This window comes from Rattus norvegicus, chromosome 10 (genome assembly GCF_021556685.1).
Source record: "Rattus norvegicus strain SHRSP/BbbUtx chromosome 10, alternate assembly SHRSP_T2T, whole genome shotgun sequence".
In the NCBI taxonomy this organism is placed as follows: domain Eukaryota; kingdom Metazoa; phylum Chordata; class Mammalia; order Rodentia; family Muridae; genus Rattus; species Rattus norvegicus.
Genome location: NC_141543.1, coordinates 67,011,477 through 67,030,267, shown reverse-complemented (window position 1 = coordinate 67,030,267; position 18,791 = coordinate 67,011,477). Strand labels below are relative to the sequence as shown.

Here is an 18,791-nt window from a genome sequence, read left to right as displayed (position 1 = left end):
GCGTGCTAGTGACGTCACTCGACGGTCTTCCTGGTCCTGTGGGCGGGGTGGCCTTCTGTCTGGGACTCGGGTTTCGTGGTGGAAGTCATGGTCACTCGTCGAGCTCTGCATTTCGTTTTCAAAGTGGGGAACCGCTTCCAGACGGTGCATTTCTTTCGAGATGTCCTGGGGATGCAGGTGCAGACTGGGGCCGAGCGGGGCTGGCGCGAGACTTCAATGCGCGGCCGGGCCGCACCTGGGGAGGGAGGACGCCTTGGGCGTGAGGCCACCTCAGCCGCCGGGCCCTGGAGTCCGGGTCGCTACGCCGGCGTTTTCAGCTTTTGCGAGCCCCCCGCTTTCGGGTTGGGAAGGCTTTGAGAGGGGGCTGACCTACCAGATGAATTATCTACGCACGTTCACCTACCGCCCTTCACAAATATTTATTACACTTCTAGCCTGGGGAGCCTGCAATGGAGGAGCATGGATAGGCAAAACGTTATAAAAAGCCTCTTCCAACTGACGACAAAGCGGTCCCCTGGTTCGAAACGTTTGGATGTGATCAGCAAATTTCGTCTTCCATCAGGGCTACGGATTTAAAGTTTAGGCTGTGGGAGGGGAATCCATGGCCTTTCGCATGCCAAACAAGCACTCCACTATCGCATTAGTTGAACAAGCCCTGTCAGGACAAGTTGGAACGGTCTCCTTCGTAGGTACTCAGGCTCTCTGTGTAAATCTGTGGCTCTCCTCTAAGCAGCCCAGATTTAAGTATGAGATCAGAATCAAGTTGCTTTCCTAGTACCTGGAAACAGTTTGAGAAACTGTGATTCTAAGGGGGTCACTTAGCTGAAAGTGCAGCAGAGGTTTATTGAGGTGCTCCTAGTCATCCAGGGAGGTAGGGAACACACCACTGCAGATTTTTTTTTTTTTTTTTACAGACTTGTAGCAGTCCAAATCCAGCTTAGTTAGAGATGGTACAGAAGGAAAGGAGTGTAAAGGGAGTTGCACAAGTCAGTCAACACAAATTAATTAGTCAGAAATATCTGCTGTAGTAGGGGCTGGAGAGATGGCTCAACCTTTAAGAATGATTGCCCTTCTTCCAGAGGGTGTGAGATGGGTTCCCGATGTTGAGTGGCTCCCAACCATCTGTGAATCGAACTCCAGGGGAATCTGACTTGTGGCAGGCATGCGAGCGCGCGCGCGCGCGCACACACACACACACACACACACACACACACACACACACACCTGCTGTTTGAAGTTACCATGCTAAGGTTAGGTAACAAGCACAAATGACTCTGGTACGTATTCCCATTTAGATCATGTGTAGCAAATTAGATTTATACCTAACAGTTTAGTAATGCTGGGTGTCACTATTCCATTTCTTCATTGATCAGAAGGTTGTTGTGAAGATGAAGCATGTTACCTACCATACAGATGGTAACTGATTCACAGGTAGTTTGTGTTCTGTAAAGTAGTAGCTACTTTTATATTAAAATTACAAAAGGAGAGATTTACCAACCTAGTTTCTTAGGAAATAATTCATGAGAACCTTGCATAAATTAACCCTGCAAAGGAGCATTTCCACGGACCAGGATTAGAGGGGAAAAGTATTCAAGGAGGCCTGAATAGGTGGAGTGGAATTTGGAAATTGACACTGATTTTTATGTGCATTTGGCTAGATGAAGAGATTGGGATGTGAGAACGTTCAGGTTGGGATCGTTTCTGGTATTGTCTTGGTTGCTATGCATGCAAAGCTATTTGAGTTTTATGCTAAAGTAAGGGGGCACTTATGATATCATCAGAGCTATGCTTCAGGAGTATATTTTTAATGATGGTATTAAGGAAAGAAATCAGTAAGTTTTGTGTTTGTTTTGTTTTGTTTTGTTTTGTTTTTTAATGTGGGGGCAGGGCCAGTAAGTAGCTCAGGTTGGCCTTGCACTTGATATGCTTCTGCCTCAGTGCCTCCCAAGTGCCAGCATGTCCAGCTAATAAAGTTGATTTCTGTAACCTTTGAGGGAAGTAATGGAGCTTCAGTGGAGCTAGGAAGGAAAAATGAAAACAGCTGAGTGTGGTGCTCCTTTCCTGCAATCCCAGCGGTTTGGAGGCTCAAGGCCAGCCTACACTACAGCAAGCCAGACTGCTGCATAATGAAACTCTGTGTCAGGAGAAAAGAGGTGGGGAGCAGAGACTAAGACAGGGAGAGCCTTCTGTATTCTGTCTTAGGTGTCTAAACAGGTTATCCGTTTTCACCAACAGAGGTGTTGTCACACTCAGTCCGAAAGAGAGCCTGAAAGAGCTTGTTTCAGCATTACTCGCTGCAGTCCGACTTCTCTGGTGCTAAATACTCTTCTCTACCACAGGAGGCTTCCTACCCTAAAGAGACTTCATACCTGTTTAGGAGTGCAACTCTTTTGGGGGCGTCGAGGGAGGACAGGGTCTCATTATGTATTCTCGACTGTCCTGGAATTCACTGTGTAGACCAAGCTGACCTTGAACTCACAGAAATCGATCTGCCTCTAAGTGCTGATATCAGAGGTGTGTGCTACCAGGCCTATCTTAAGAAGTTCTTACCTCTGTTACACGTGGCCTAGAAGGTCTGCTTGTTTCTCTTAATAAAGCTGACAAAAGGTAATGTTTATGTCCTTTTAACATTTATTGTATAAATGTGCTATGTGCAATACTAGTGCACCTGAAGTCCCAGCATGTGGATGGCTGAGCCAGGAGGACCATAGTTTAAGACCAACTGGGCTACACAGTGAGACTCAAGTCTTTTAAAGTCAAGGGCCAAGAGGGTTGCTCAGCAGTAGAGCGCTTATCTAACACAAGTCCTTGGATTCCCCAGTACTCCAAAAGGTAGAACTCTATAATTTATTCTATTCTCTTACTAGGTTCTGCGCCATGAGGAATTTGAGGAAGGCTGCAAAGCCGCATGTAATGGGTAAGACACCTTGTATCTTAACAGCTTAGCTTCTGAGTAGCTCCGAGCAGAACACACTCTGTAAAGAATAAATAAAAGTAACAGAAAAGAGGCAAGAGATAAGAGAAGCTACTTGAATAGCAATGGGGAATCACCCTTTGTTTCTCCACACTGTCATGCCGGCACTTCAGACACAGCAAGCAGTTCTCCAGGACTCCAGGTTCTAGCCAGGAATCTGACGTTAGCTCAGTTCCTTGTCTGTGTGGAGCTGTGTGAGACAGCTACAATCCTAGTAACCCCTCCTCCTGACCTCAGGAATGCACTACTGACATTTTTACCGGCTTATGAGGAAGTCAGATCAGGAGGAACCAGAAGAGCAGTATGCAGAACAGTGTGGAAGAGAGGAGGGTGGCGCTTCCAGTCGCTTCCGTTATCCCATACCTCATGGCTGCAGCAACCCACAAACTGGTCAGATCTTGCTGAATAGTTTTTACACAGATTTATAGAGTTTACTCTCTCATTCCTTTTCCCCCTCTCAGAGGTAAGGGTGGCTGGGCATTCTGATCTTTTGGTCTTTTTGGCAGCCAAGCAAATCCTCAAGCTATCCTCACCTTCAGTCAGCTTGGTATTATCGTCAACCGAGGTATTCTAAAAGGGGTTTAGGAATACAAGGTCCACTTAGCAGGAAATTCCAAGGTTTAAGGAGCTCAATGCCAGGAATCCTATTAAAAACTGAATTTTTTTTTATATTTTAATGCAAGCACAAATAAATACCAGCAGTAGGGAAAGCAATTTTACTAAGTAATAGTAATACTAGCAATACTATACTAAGTAATAGTAATACTAACAATACTATACTAAGTATTACTAAGCAATAGTATACTAAATAATAGTAATACTAAGCTTAGTGTTCATGGCAAGTTGGAAACTTCCAAGGCCCCTGGAATTTGCACGCTTACTGACTGATAGGCAAACTATTTTGAAGTTAGACTAGAGAACTGTCTTTAGGATTCCTTCTCCCACATTGTTTTTAAAGATAACTAAGTCTTTCCTTAAGTAAGTGCCAAATGTGGGGTTGGGGATTTAGCTCAGTGGTAGAGCGCTTGCCTAGGAAGCGCAAGGCCCTGGGTTCGATCCCCAGCTCCGAAAAAAAAGAACCAAAAAAAAAAAAAAAAGTAAGTGCCAAATGATTGGTGTGTGGAGCATGTAGTGGGGGTGCTGGAGCTCTGTCCACACTGCTGTCAGAGGTCATCTCATCCTCATTTAGAATTCATGGGACAGCAGGGACAAGCCACCATATGTGCTAAAGGAGGGAGCAGATTTTCTCCTCTGCTCACTGAGTTCACTTGCTCTCGTCTTTTTCAGGCCTTATGATGGGAAATGGAGTAAAACAATGGTGGGATTTGGGCCTGAGGATGACCATTTTGTTGCAGAACTGACATACAATTACGGCATCGGAGACTACAAGCTTGGCAATGACTTCATGGTAAATATCACTGTCCAGTGTGTATCTGGATGAGGTGACACAGTTATAATAGTCCAGATTAGAAACAAAGTTGGCTTTTAAAAAATGAAACACTGTATGTATGAATATTCTGCCTATATGTACGTATGTGCACCATGTGTGTGCAGTATCTGAAGTGCTCAGGAGAGGGTGTCAGATCCCCTTGAACTGGAGTTAGGGATGGTTGTGTGCTGCCCATGTGGGCCCTGTGCAAGAACATCTAGCACTTTTAACTACTGAGCCATTTCTCAGATCTAGACGGCTTTTTAAAATCTGAAATTGAGGGGGGTGGAGAGATGGCTCAGTGGTTAAGAGCACCGACTGCTCTTCCAGAGGTCCTGAGTTCAAATCCCAGCAACCACATGGTGGCTCACAACCATCTGTAATGAGAACTGATGCCCTCTTCTGGTGTGTCTGAAGAGAGAAACAGTGTAGTTATATACAATAAATAAATCTTTAAAAAAAAAATTTGAAGTTGAAGATGACAGTTAGTGGGACGGTGACAATGGAGCAAGAGTTCAGAGGAGGGAAGGGAGCCTGTGCAGCACGTGGATGGAGGAGGATTCTAGGTGGAGGAGAACTGGTGGGGGACCCAAACCCTGCTTGAGAGTCATAAGGAGAAGCTGAGAGGGGAGGGGAAGATGGTAGGAGAGGGATAACAAGTGACATGATAGCTGGGTATGGTGGCACATGACTAATCCCATCATTTAAAAGGCTGAGGCGGGAGGATTATAAGTTCTTGAGCCCAACCAGGGCTAGTATTTAAGACTCTGTCTCAAAGGGAAAAATGTGTTGGGCCTTTTAAGAGCCATCAAGGGAGAACAAAGCCTGTGGGCTCCTTGAGAAGCTGCAGGATGCCTTTGTGAAACATTTACTCTGCTACAAAGTAGATGATAGGTTGGCAGGTAGAACAGAGGCAGTTATGGTAGTCCAGGCTCAACAAGGCTGGCTTCCCAGAGGACAGAATTATATACTATTGGCAACTTTGATTAAAGAGTGCCTTCATAGTTAAAGTGTTTGTGCTTAGAATCCAAAAGGAGACTGTGGATATAGCTTAGTGGAAGAGAGCACTTACTTAGAATAAGCAAAGTTTCAGGTTCAGGGTCAGCCTTATAAATGAATGACTAGGGGTTGGGGATTTAGCTCAGCGGTAGAGCTCTTGCCTAGCGAGCGCAAGGCCCTGGATTCGGTCCCCAGCTCCGAAAAAAAGAATAAATAAATAAATAAATAAATAAATAAATAAATAAATGAATGAATGAATGAATGAATGAATGACTAAATCCAAATTGTCTCAAATGGATAGCTCACCAGTCCATGTAAGATCAAGATTTCTTTGGTATTGAATGGATTAAATATCATAGATATTTTAATTTCTTTGCTGTGATTTATAAATGTCTGAATCTGGAGAATTTGGAAAAAATACCTAATACTCTTTTTTTGAATGACTATAAGAAAATGCTAATTAAATCTTAGGTTCTGGGATTCCTTACCTTGTCCCACAGCTCTGCTGTAATGATTTGTGTGGATGTCATTTGTCACAGGGACTCACGCTTGCTTCCAGCCAGGCTGTCAGCAATGCCAGGAGGCTGGAGTGGCCACTCAGTAAAGTTGCAGAAGGGGTTTTTGAAACTGAGGCCCCAGGAGGATATAAGTTCTACTTACAGGACAGAAGTCCATCTCAATCAGGTAATTAGGCCAGGCAGAGCCTGTTTAAAGGCACATTTGATGAAGATGGAATGGAGAGGGTGCTGAGGTGGAGTTCTTCCTGTAATGTAGCTTTCCTATGTTGATGGCTGTATCTTTCCCAAGCCAGTGTTCTTGCCTGTATGCTAGGGAGTTCTTCCCTTTTACATACATTAGGTAAGTGTTGTGTATTAGTACCTAGCTGCAGAGAATCTACACTGGTTCTGTTCTACAGATAATATATCTCTTTAGGATTTTTTTTTTCAGCCGCAAATGACAGCAAACCCAGCTTAAACTAGTTTGAACTCTAAGAGCATGTTTCCAGTTCCCAGAGCAGGTAGGAAGACTGAGAGTTCATCAGCTCAGCCATATGAAGACCCCAGATTTTCTCCTTGTGTTGTCGTCTCATGCTGTTAGAGCTAGTTCCCACACTATGCTCCGTGCTCCCATATACACTTTGGAAGGAGCCTGCAAACAGACTTTTTAAAAAACAGAACAAACCACTGGAATCTACCAGATCACTCACTGGTCAGATTTAATACACTCTGTTTGAGTATCCTATTCAGAATTCCAAAATAGCAGATTAAATTTTTTTATTTTGTTTTATTTAAGACTTTATCTTAGGGCTGGGTATCATGACATGAGCCTTTACTTCCAGCACTAGAGGCCAAGGCAGGCAGATCTCTCAGTTCTGAGATAGCTAGGGCTACACAGAGAAACCGTCTCAAAAACAAACAAAAAACAAAACAAAACAAAAAACCCAACCTGTGTTAACACACAGTATAGGCTAACCAAGAACTCAAGGATTGCATTGCCTCGACCTCCAGAGTTCTGTACTTGGATTCTAGTGTTTGGATTTTCAGATTAGGGATTCTCAGCCAGTAAAGTCCATGCAGTTTTACAAACTGAGCTACTTCTGTTCCCAAGCATCTTATGTAAGAGATACTCAACCTGGACTTAAAATAACAGCAAGTTCCATGGGGTTGGGGATTTAGCTCAGTAGTAGAGGGCTTGCCTAGCAAGCACAAGGCCCTGGGTTCGGTCCCCAGCTCCGGGGAAAAAAAGAAAAAAAAGAAAAAAAGAAAAAAAAAATGACAGCAAGTTCCATATTCCCAAGATGCTTTGCCCTTTCCGGGCTAAGATCTCTGAGGCATCCGCTTCCTGCTGGTCTGGTTCGGCCTGCACCTGCGACTATCCTGCAGGCCTTCTGACTCTGGGGAGAGTGTCTGCTGCTTGCTCAGTTCTGGGGAGTAAAATTAAGGTCTCTTCTGTCACTGATCTCAGACTCTGGACGAACTTGAATTTGATGATTTTGCCATCAGTGGAGAACAGTAAACTTGAGTTTCCCAGGAGGAGTTCCTGTGAGCAGCACCATGGTTTGTTGCTGTAAAATAATAGATAAAATGCTGTCTTACTCCCACTAGCTCCAGGACCCCACATCATACTGCAAAGGCCTCTCTCTGAGCCTGGCAGCAACCTCTCTACCCATCCAGTTCCCAAGACAGGTAACCACCATGCCAGACATACACATGTCTCCAGCCACCACACACGCTCTTGAATTTAAATCGCCACATGAAAGAACACACCACACAATAACCTCTGATCCAATTGATAAGATGATTGCCCACCTAAGCATACAAAGCCCTGTATACATCCATCCCTGAAGAACATTCATAACAACCTGGAAGGTACAGGGTGGAATCTTAACATCAGCCTCCATGTTCTCTTGGTGGCTTCTCCCTCCTGTCTCCTTCAGTTCCTGTCCCTTCCTCTTCCCTCAAACTTTTCTCCCACCCTTCCTTCCTTCTCATCCAATGACAGGCCTCGTTCTATCTTGCCTTCACCTGTATGACATCATCTTACAATGGTTAGTCTTGGCATTGCTATCCTGCAGATGGGATGGAGGTGATGGAAACTGGGGAAAACCCCAAGTTTGTCATAGTCAGATGAGTCAGATGTGGTTGTACAACAGCTCCTTACAAAGTTACCTTGGCCACACCCAGTGGCACAGACCTATAATCCCAGCTAGGAGGAGGATTTATACACTAAGGCAAGGAGGCCTAGTTGGACTAAAGAGCAAGGCCCATCTGGGCAACCTCTTAAGAGCCAGTCTCAAAATTAAAAGTGGCCAAAAAGGTTCAGTGACAGAATGCTTGCTTAGTGTGTGTGAGGTCCTAGGTAAAGTTTCTATATTGCAGTAAATAAAAAAGAAAGATAAGGGAAGAAAGAAAAAGAAAAGTGTTTCACAGGCCTGGGGCTACCACTTAGTGATGGAGTATTTGTCTGATGTGCAAGGGCCTGGGTTCAGCCTGGTTGGGGGTGGGGGGGTGGGGGGGTTGCGGTGTCAGACCACCAACTTACAATATGCATGCTTCCGTTATATTCTAGCTGCTTTTAGTTGGCTTTTGTTTTGTTTTGTTTTGTTTACGTTTTTGTTTTTCAAGACAAGGTTTCTCTGCGTAGCCCTGGCTATCCTGGAGCTCTCTCTACAGACCATGCTAACCTCAAACTCAGACATCTGCCCGCCTCTGTTTCCCAAGCATGCGCCACTACCACCTGGATTTTTTTTTTAATTACATTTATTTGTGTATGTCTGTCTAGATTTTTTTTTAACCCTAGAAAAAAATTTTTTAACATATTGCATGTACAAGAGGAAGAGGAAGCAGAGGAGGGGGAGGGTAATGAGAGGAGGAAAGTAGTACCCATGTGTCTAGAGGTAACGGCCGTGAGCATTCCAGAGTATTTGAGACCTTTTATAGAAAACAATACATGCACACATATAAATGTGCCCTGCAGAAGCCATTGCAGGAACTCCACGGCAGCATTTCTCTGCAGAAGATAAGCAGCCTCTGTTGTTGGGTGTTTTCGTTGTTCCTAGTGTTTCATTGTTCTGGGCAACACTGGGAAAGGCCTTTGTAATAAAAAGCCCTTCACACAGCCACAGTTCCTTTCTGAACTGCTGAGACCCGACTTTGCTTTTTCAGTACATTTTTAAAACTTTTGGTACATTCTGTCAAATCTGTGCCCACAAACTTTCTAAGTTACACTCTATTGTTTTAATTTCTTTCCCTGCAATAAAACAGTTAGCACTATTAATTTGTCAAGACAATAAAATTAAATAATGAAAAACAAATTACTTGTACTTACTTTCTTAGTTCATTCTTTAAATTTCATACTTTAACCCCACAGAAATACATTTTGCTGTTTAATTCAAACACATAGCTTTTCTCACCAAATGATTATTTTGCTGTCATTTCTTTGCCTCATGTTTCATTTCATGTTGGTTTAAAATGCTTTCCTTACAAACTAAATTCTTTGGATAAAAAGAGAGTTGCTGGAAATGAAATGGAAACCTTGTACGCGAAGCACACACTCCCCCTCCAGCCTTCTAAGCTAAATTTTTATTGTACACTCAAGCTTGTTGGGCCTTTTACCCCATTCCACTGAAGCAACTTCACACATTGGTTTTCTTACCTACAGATCCTGTATTAAAGGTGACTCTAGCAGTGTCTGATCTCCAGAAGTCCTTGAACTACTGGTCTAATCTCTTAGGAATGAAAATTTATGAGCAAGACGAGGAAAAGAAACGGGCTTTGCTGGGCTATGCTGATGACCAGGTGAGTGACTTGCATAGGAACAGCTTGTTAGCTCCTTTGTGTTTGCTTCATAAGTCAGGTTAACGTGAAAGTGGTCCCATGCTTTCTTCACAGTGATTCAGTGATTCTAGATGAAGAGAAGGAAATAAACCCACTAATAACCACACTACTCAGATACCTCCTTGGTTATCGCTCGTGGTTAGCTGACCTGTAGGCCGTGGAGTTTCTCCTGACTGCCTCCTGCCACACTGTTGGGATGGTACCACAGCCAGCTTTATGTGGGTGCTGGGGATCTGTACTGATGTCTTCACACTCGTGTGGCAGCTCCTTACCAAACACTGCAGTTTCGTACCACACACATGTGTAACCCGTCAGAAAGCATCAGCCCACTCTCCTCTTTCTCTTCAGTGCAAGCTGGAGCTACAGGGCATCCAGGGTGCAGTTGATCATGCAGCGGCCTTTGGAAGAATTGCCTTTTCTTGTCCTCAGAAAGAGGTACTATTTGATTACCCTGTTTTTAAAATTCATTATTTTTAATTATATGTATGTATGTCTCTATGTGCCAGTGCACATGCCTGGGGTGGGGACAGTTAGATCCCTCAGAATTGAACTCACAGGGAGTTGTGAGCCCCTGAAGTGGGTGCAAGGAACCAAACTCAATAGAGCCATCTCTCTAGCTCTTTTCTTTCTTTATTTTCTTAGAGTGTGTGTATTGGATGCATAAACATGAATGCAGGTGTCCACACTGGACTCACCCTGGAGCTGGAATTACCAGCATTTATGAACTCACTGACATGGTTGCTGAGAATGAACTTGCGTCCCCTTTGAGAGAAGTACTCGCTCTTAGTCGCTGAGCCCTCTCTTTAGCCTATGATCCTCTAAGTTCTGTCACTATCTGGTTTCAACCCAGCTAAGGATTTTGGATTTCCTGTGAGTTCATTCTGCTTGTGACTTTGTTTCATGCTTACCCATTCTTTTAAAAACCACTGAGATAATAAAATCTATCCAGTGGTGCCTTGGTCAAATGAGGACTGTTCCAGAAAATACTATGTGAACCTTGCTGACTTGCCCTTTTGTGTTTTTCAAGTTGCCAGACTTAGAAGACTTGATGAAAAGGGAGAGCCAATCGATCCTGACTCCGCTGGTGAGTCTGGACACCCCAGGGAAAGCAACAGTGCAAGTGGTCATCCTGGCTGACCCTGTAAGTATTGCTTAGAGAGGGCTACCATCTCAAGGATTTCTTCAGGGATTTTTTTTTTTTCACATTACTTTTCTTTTTTGATGTAGGATGGACATGAAATTTGCTTTGTTGGGGACGAAGCTTTCCGAGAGCTCTCTAAGATGGATCCAAAAGGAAGCAAATTGTTGGATGATGTGAGTCTTGTTTCTACATCGATATCATAGTGAGCCAAAGCAGGATGGTATAAAGGACATATAGGGTCCAGGTGCTGTCAAGCATGTCCTTTCCCTGTTGTGATGACTTTTATTCAGAGACGTGTCTCAATGTCATCTACCTTACCCCTTACAGAGATTAGCATCTCCATCTCCCCACTGCCTCAGGCTAACCAACCATTCTTCAGCTTAGTGGATGAAGTGCCTAGGTTCTGTCCCCTCTTGTTTCCTTGGCTACTGGGTTATCCGGTTCCCTTTTGACACCACTCTCTTCCTTCCTACTTGTTCTCATATCATACCAAGAGATCCAGGAGCTCTCGTCTTCTAAACTTTTTCTTGGGAGACAGAGGCAGGGGCTCTCTGTGAGTTCAAGGCCAGCTGGTCTTCATTGCAAGTTCTAAGCCAACCAGGGCTGCATATGAGACCTTGTCTCATAAAAACAGAAAATAGTGGCTACAGACATGGCTTAGTGGTTAGGAGAGCTTACTCTCTTACAGAGGACACAGGTTTAGTTCCCTGCACCCATGTGAGGGTTGAGTACTGCTTATGACTCCAGCTTCAAGGAATCTGATACCTTCTGGCCCCCAAGTGCTCCTGCCTGCACTCTATAAACATACCACACTCGGGCACACAAACACCAAGACCAACCCCTTCCCATGCCGTGTTCCATCTCCAGATATCTGTACATTTGTTTCTTCGAGTTTGAGATATGAGTCTGTGTCTGCAAGCTGAATACAAGTTAGTGATCCTCCTGCCTCATCCTCCTAAGTGTTAGGACTGTATCATTAGGTTTCTTTAATTAGATTTCTGCTTTAAGATCTATTTGCACACAGTTTCTATTTCTTGTCTGAAATGCATATTTCATCTGTCTGTACTAGATCTTGGCAGCAAATAGTGTCTGTGTTGACATTGGTGGGGATCTCATCCTGCCAAGTGCAGCAGGTTCTGTTCTCATCACACAAACACAGCATGGAGTAGACATTCTCTGAATACTTTAGACTTTGCAGACAGGGACTCTGTTGTCCTGGTTGACCTCAAGTTCCCGGGCTCTAAGGACCTTCCTGCCTCAGCCTTCCGTGTAGATAGGATGGTAGGCCTGACCACTGGGCTTCTGTCACTTCTGAATACCTAATTGAGTGATTAAAGGAATCAGTTTATCCTGGTTCTAAACTTTCTTGATCTGTATAAAGTGACATGTAACCAACTTGTTAAAATTCTCTGAACTTCTAAAAGTTCATTTAGAACTTTATCTAAAAAGGTAAGAAAATAAAAATATTGGGATTATAGTATGCTTTATGGAAGATAATTGTAGACATAACTGTAGACATATCATTGGGAATTAAAGGAAATATGTAGAAGATGGCCTTTAAAGCTTTATCATTCAGGAAAAAAGACTGTTGAGCGAACTCTGGGTTAGCAGATACGCTGCTCTTTCTTTCTTTGTTCTTTTGAGTGCTGGCAGCCCCTCCCCTCCTTTATGGCTCTGACACTTCTTCCTGGCAGCCACTGTTCGGGTTTCTGGTGCAGTAGGTCTATTTTGTTTGTTCTAGGATTTCAAACAAATGAATCCACTTAATAGGCACTTTGCTGGGATTGATTTCTTTCAAAATATTTTGAGATTCCAGCATGGAAGTACATGTTTTGCTTTTATTAGATAATTTTTTTATCTATTCCCGTGAACATTTAGATTGATTGTAGATTTTTATTTTATGTAAGGGAGCAATTTGTGATGGTAGCATTTGTGATTAGATCTTCTTGCAGCCACGTTTCATGGATCTGAGATCCATACCTAGGAGAATTGCTTTACTGTACAGGAAAGGGCAGGCAGCTGACAAGAATAAATGTACAGAAGTGAGTCTTCCTTAGCCAGTTTCTCTTTCCATAGTTTGTTATGTGCATTTCTGAAAGTCTTAAATGTAAACTTCAGAAACGAGTAATTCACGTATTTCAGACGTGCTCTGCTCTGAGTGGCATGATGAAATCTCTTGTTCTGTTGTTCTGTCACTTATGGCAGGAATTGTCTCTGGGCAGTGCATCACGCTCTACACAGCTGAATACACAGCTGCCTTAGTCACTAAGTAGCTATCTTGTTACTAGATTAGCTCTCAGTTCAAAACCTTTATTTTTCTTACTAATGGCTCAAAAGGGCAAACATAGCAGTTTGGTTATAACAAAGAATAGCTGTGGGCTGGTGAGATGGCTCGGTGGGTAAAGGTCCTTGCTGCCAAGCCTGACAAAACCTGGGTTCAGTCCCTGGGACCCACATACTGGAAAGAGAGAGTGGATTCCTGGAAACTGTCCTTTCGTCCTCCCCTGCACAGTGGCATGTGTGTACCTACACACACTACACTCCATAAATAAATAAATACGTGGGGTGAACTAAAGGGGAGCCAGAAAAGTACATCTCTTAGGTTAAAAGATGAACATTCTGGTTTAATAAACCAAAGACATTGGAGTATAGTCACATTACTCTGGACAGCTGATTTTATTTTCATGTACAGTAAATGCTAGGTTGTTAAGATCAAACATAAGAACAAATCTAAAGAAGGAAAACTATGTCCTGGTTTACTGTTGCACTGCAGAACCTGGAAAAATAGCTCATGGCGAATCCTTAGTTAAGACGAACAGTGGGGCTGGGGGAGACACAGTAGACAAGCCCCTGCCCAGCAGTACAGCCCCATTCAGTCTTTACTTGAGGCACCTGATAGTAAAGTTTGGAAGGTGTCAAACTCAGGCTCTCTGGAACGTTGGAAGTTCTCACTGGGGAGCTTGGGGATTCCCGGGTCTGTACAAAGGTCTGCTTGCGTACATTTTCACTGCATTCTTACTGTTGCTTCCTTGATTCTGGTAGCTGTTCTAAAAATGGCGAATACTTTCTTGTTTTGGTTTTAATTCCCAATGACTAATGGTGATGAGCACCTTTGTGTAAACTTATTGGCAATTTGTTTCTTTTATAAATTAAATATTCAAGTCTTGTCCATTTTTTGCATAGTAGTTTTGATTTTTTGATATTTCATGAATTAAAATTTCAAATATACCCCAAACAAGAGAGTCCACTGTGCTTCACATGCTGTGGCATTGCTTTCAGTGTCCCTCCCTCCCACATCACTCTGTCCCTGCATGCCTTCTTTCTTTTCGCTCAGGGATTCTCAGGCAAATCTCTGTTCTTCTTACTTCCACCCTTCTCCGCCCTTTTTTCCCCACCCTTTCAACCCTCTAAGTCATGATGAGAGAAAAAAGGATAGAAAGGAAAGAAATCCCTGAATAAAGTTGGGGGTAGGAAAGTGTGCAACGTTAGACTACTTCCCACTGATTAGGGACATCAAAATTCTTGGGGCAGGTTTTTGATCTTCACTGTCAGAATATCTAATTTCTTCTTGCTTCTTTTCTTGCATACAACTACTTAACAAACCGCAACCAACAACAATGAAACAACAACACCCCCCCCCCCGATTTCTTGGGGCCTAGCATTTATATACCCTCTGAAAAGTCCCCAGAATTCCAAACATCACGAAAATCACAGAAACTATTTGCACCTGGCAAAACCACACCTCTGCTAGAGCACAAGGCAAGTCCTAGTCAGCCCTATACCCCACACCTGGGATTAAAATGAAAGCATATTTTATAGATTATTTCTCCTCGGTGAAATGAGCCAATTTAGGACAGATACAGGGCTAGAGAAATGGCTCAGTAGGTAAGAGCACTGGCTGCTCTGTCACAGGACTAAGGTTCAATTCCCAGCACCCACCTGGCAGCTCACAGCTGTCTTGTAATTCCTGTTCCAGGGGTTGCAATAATGTCACAGACATGCATGCAAATAAAACACCAATGTATATAAAACAAATAAATCATTTTTTAAAAGAATATATTAAAGGTAGGTTTATTGGGTTTCTTGGAAAGCTGCTCTCAGATGAGTTTACAGACCCCAGGACTCCCCAGGCCAGAGAAGTCAACATGGGGAGAGAATGGGGGCGGGGGACAGAGAGTGTACAGAAAGAGAGAAAGGAAGAGGAAGAGAATGAAGAAAAGGAGAGAGAAGAGAGATCAAAAATCAAAATATCTAGATTATATAGATTGGAGCCCCTGGGGGAAGGGCAGCCCAGCCCCCGGGCTGGAAAGTTTAGGGTTGGGGGGTGAGTATGCCAGGTAGGAACTGAGGGATGCTGGGAGAACCTGGAGGTCAGGTCTGCTTTGATACCTAAAATATACACTTTAGTCTCTTGTCCCAGGGTCCAAAACCAAACAATATTCTTAAAATATTTGTGGGTTTTGTTTTTTTTTAAGAAACCAAAATTCCAGACTTTTCACTATACTCATGATATCAGGCATTTAATAAATGGGAGAGACAGACACTGGGATGGAGGTCTTTCAGGATGCCATAATTAATTCTTTTCCTTTCTCTATACCCTGGTCCTTCCTGTGGGCAGAAGAGTTCTTGCTGGGTGCAGTTCTAACACTTGTGAGGCAGAGCCTGAGGATCTCTGCAAGTTTGAAGCCAGCCTGGTCTACATAGCTGTTCCAAAACAGCTAGGACTACATAGAGCGATCCTTCCCCAAAAACAAATAAATGAAAGAAAGGAAGGAAGGAAGGAAGACAGACAATGTTATCTCGGACTGTCCTGCTGTTCTAGCCAGACTCCTCCGAGCTGTTCTTTGATTTGCACTGAACCCACTTTTACTTTACAATGTTCTATTCTTTAGAAGATTGTTACATTTTATTCACTCACCGCATGGCCTGTGCAAGCCATGGCCTGTCAGTGGAGGTCAGAGACAGCTTGTGGGAGTCAGTTCTCTCCCTCTACCATGTGAGTCCTGGGAATCAAACTCAGGTTGCCCATTGGCCACAGTGCCTTTACCTGCTGAGTCATCTTGCCAAGCCTAGGGTAGTTTTAGGTTTATAGACACATGCACTTTAACATGGCTTTTTCTCATTTATTTTGATTTCCTTTTAAATTCTATTAGCCATTATTCACCAAGAGCTGAGTTCTACTTCTGAGATATCTCAGGTCTTTTAACACCACTTTTGAAATCTAGTGAGTTTTAAACTAATCTCCTAGCTCTATTGACTCCCTGATACTTTCTTCACTGACTGAGCTTGCTGCCCTTATCTACTCTGTGGCCTGTCTTATCTCTGGAAAGCTCCCGGTCCAGCCTTTCCTACTCTACTCTCACCACAATGCTTATAGTAACAAAAACACAGCTTCTTGTCACCACCCAAAGTGGTTTTTTTTTTTTCTTTCTCTTCTTAACCTGGTCCTTCAAAACGAAGAGGTTTTCTTAGATCCTCCATCCCAGAGTTAATTGTTCTTTTCTCCATTCTTCATGGTTGCTAAGAAAGAGACATCTCATTCAGTTCTGAGAAGCTGTTTCCTAATGCTGCTTTAGGTCCTTTATGTCTTCATCAGCATAGCAAATCAGGTAGCCCCCAAATTATTACTTATTTAAGGCAAAGATTTATGAAGTAACCTAGGCTGTTCTAGAACTGGCAAATTTCCTATTTTAACCATTGAATGCTGGTATTGCATGTGTCCACCACCAGGCCGGCTAGGTCTAAGCTCGTATAATTGAAACATAGTCATGTCTTGTCCCATTTCTGAAGCACACTGCCCAGGACTTCTGCCTTCACTAAATCAAATTATTCCTTATATTTTTGTTATGTTTTCTAATGTAAACATTATCTTGTGATTTCCTCCAGGTGGAGACGAGTATTTCTTATGTTATTACTCCAAATATTTAGTTGTTCCTTACCTTTTAATTTGGTAAAACTTTATGAGGATTTTTTTGTTTGGTTGGTTGGAGTTTTTTTTGTTTGTTTGGTTGGTTGTTTTGTTTTTCAAAACAGGTTTCTTTGTGTAGCTTGTCCTGGAACTCACTCTGTAGACCAGGGTGGCCTTGAACTCCCAGAATGCCTGCCTCTGCTTCCCAAGTACTGGAATTAAAGGCATGTTTAGCCTTTTCTGGGTCTTTTACACTAAATACCTCAAAACAAACATGCTGTCTTGTGAACAGTTACTTCCTGTGTGAGTCCTTAGCTGTTCATTCTAATCCCCAAAGCCCAGACTGTCACTTCTGTCATACTAGACCCAGTATAGAACCTAGTACATGATAAAAACTCAATTTAAATCAAAGATTTATTTTTATTTCTGTTTCTTTGTGTGGTGTTACTATATAACATGCATGTAGGTGCCTTGTGGTGCAGGAGAAGGTGTTAATTCCCATAGATTTATGGTCTGTGAGCCGTAGATGATGGTGCCCTAACCCGGGCCCTCTGCAAGATCAGTCAGTACATGTGCTTAACTGCTGAGCCACCCCTCTAGCCCCAAAACCTCACTTATTTTAAAAAAAAAAAAAGTGTTACTATATCTTCTTGTTGGCCGAATAAAAGTTTTTCATTACCAAATGGCTAAATGATTTATAGAGGCAGATGTTTTGGTTTTTCAAGATTTGGTTTTCCTGTGTATCTCTGACTGTCCTGGAACTTGCTCTGTAGATTAGGCAGGCCTCAAACACAGAGATCTCCCTATTTCTGCCTTCTGAGTGCTGGGAGTAAAGTGTTTGCCAGGCTGTTTAAGACACTACTTTGGTGTTGGTACTGGGGTGTGGACTGAAGGTAAGCACTCCACCACGGAGCCACATTCATTCCGTTTGCCTTAGACTGAGCTCATAAGCCCTGAAGGCTCCTGTCCTCCCGAGGCCTTGGTAGTCACAAAGTCCCTAGTCTGTCAGCAGCAGCCAGGCTCTCTTGCTAGCTATATGTGCAAATCACTAAGCAACTGCTTAGTACTCACCAGCTCTCCTGTTGGTGAACAACCTTCTCTCCATAGACGAACTGCTTTAGTGTTAATATCATGGTGGAGAATGCAGACTTGGAATAACATCTGTCTCTCTGTTTCCTTAGGCAATGGCAGCAGACAAAAGTGACGAGTGGTTTGCTACAAGAAATAAACCAAAGGCTTCGGGTTAATGGAAGACGGGTTAATGACGAATGGCACTTACAACTCCGGTCTAGTCTGTTATCAGGATGGCATTTATCTGCTTTGATAAATGCTCCCCCGACTTGGTTGTGTCTTGCATAGGAGGTCTGTGTGGTAGTTTCATTCTTCAAGGCTCTGTTTTGTTTTAAAAAAGAAATATTTTTATCACTCTTGGGAGAGGCAAATTTCTACTGTGTGTAATTGAATTAAATTTGGTAACAAATTTTTTGTCCAGACTGAAACAACTGAATGGAACATTACTCTTGGTTGGGTCTGGAGGAAAATTTGATTACCTGTTAATCATGTAGATAATATTGAAATAAGTATCAAAATGAAGCCAAATCAGCTATGCATGGGGGCACACTCCTCTAATCCTAGAACTTGGAATGCAGAGATAGGAAGATCTCCGAGTTGGAGGCCAGCCAGGACTATAGAGACCTTACCTCAAACATAACAAAACAAAATAAAACAAAAGCCAAATCTACTGCTTAGAGTGCTCATTTCCTGGATCTGATGGTAGGATACTGTTCTAATATCTTACCACAGAAGGTCTTGGCATTTAAAGAAACTTTTTTGCTTTGGCTTTCTGAGACAGTCCTCACTGATAGCTCTGGGTAACCTGTCACTTCACCATGTAACTCAAGGTAGCTTTTAACTTTTTTTTCCTGTTGAGACAGAGTCTTATTCTGTAGCTCTGGCTGACCTGGAACTCTTGTCAGCTAGAATGGCCTCAAACTCAGAGACCC

At 43.1% G+C, this 18,791-nt stretch overlaps 1 protein-coding gene and 1 long non-coding RNA gene across 2 annotated transcripts; one reads left to right on the top strand and one right to left on the bottom strand.

Annotated features, from left to right (window-relative positions):
• The first annotated feature begins 52 nt into the window (after window positions 1-52).
• On the top strand, window positions 53-18,529 carry Glod4 (glyoxalase domain containing 4). The gene is given in 9 exon segments (NM_001014227.1): window positions 53-177; window positions 2,868-2,917; window positions 4,262-4,382; window positions 5,942-6,086; window positions 9,564-9,700; window positions 10,088-10,174; window positions 10,767-10,880; window positions 10,967-11,053; window positions 17,970-18,529. Coding segments are annotated over 9 exon segments (897 nt in total). The 5' UTR covers window positions 53-87; the 3' UTR covers window positions 18,036-18,529.
• LOC148002969 (uncharacterized) lies at window positions 6,662-7,874 on the bottom strand. Its single transcript, XR_015631814.1, has 2 exons — window positions 7,765-7,874; window positions 6,662-7,467 (listed from the first exon to the last, which is right to left on the bottom strand). It is a non-coding gene; the product is annotated as an uncharacterized LOC148002969 (long non-coding RNA).
• Window positions 18,530-18,791: the final 262 nt, after the last annotated feature.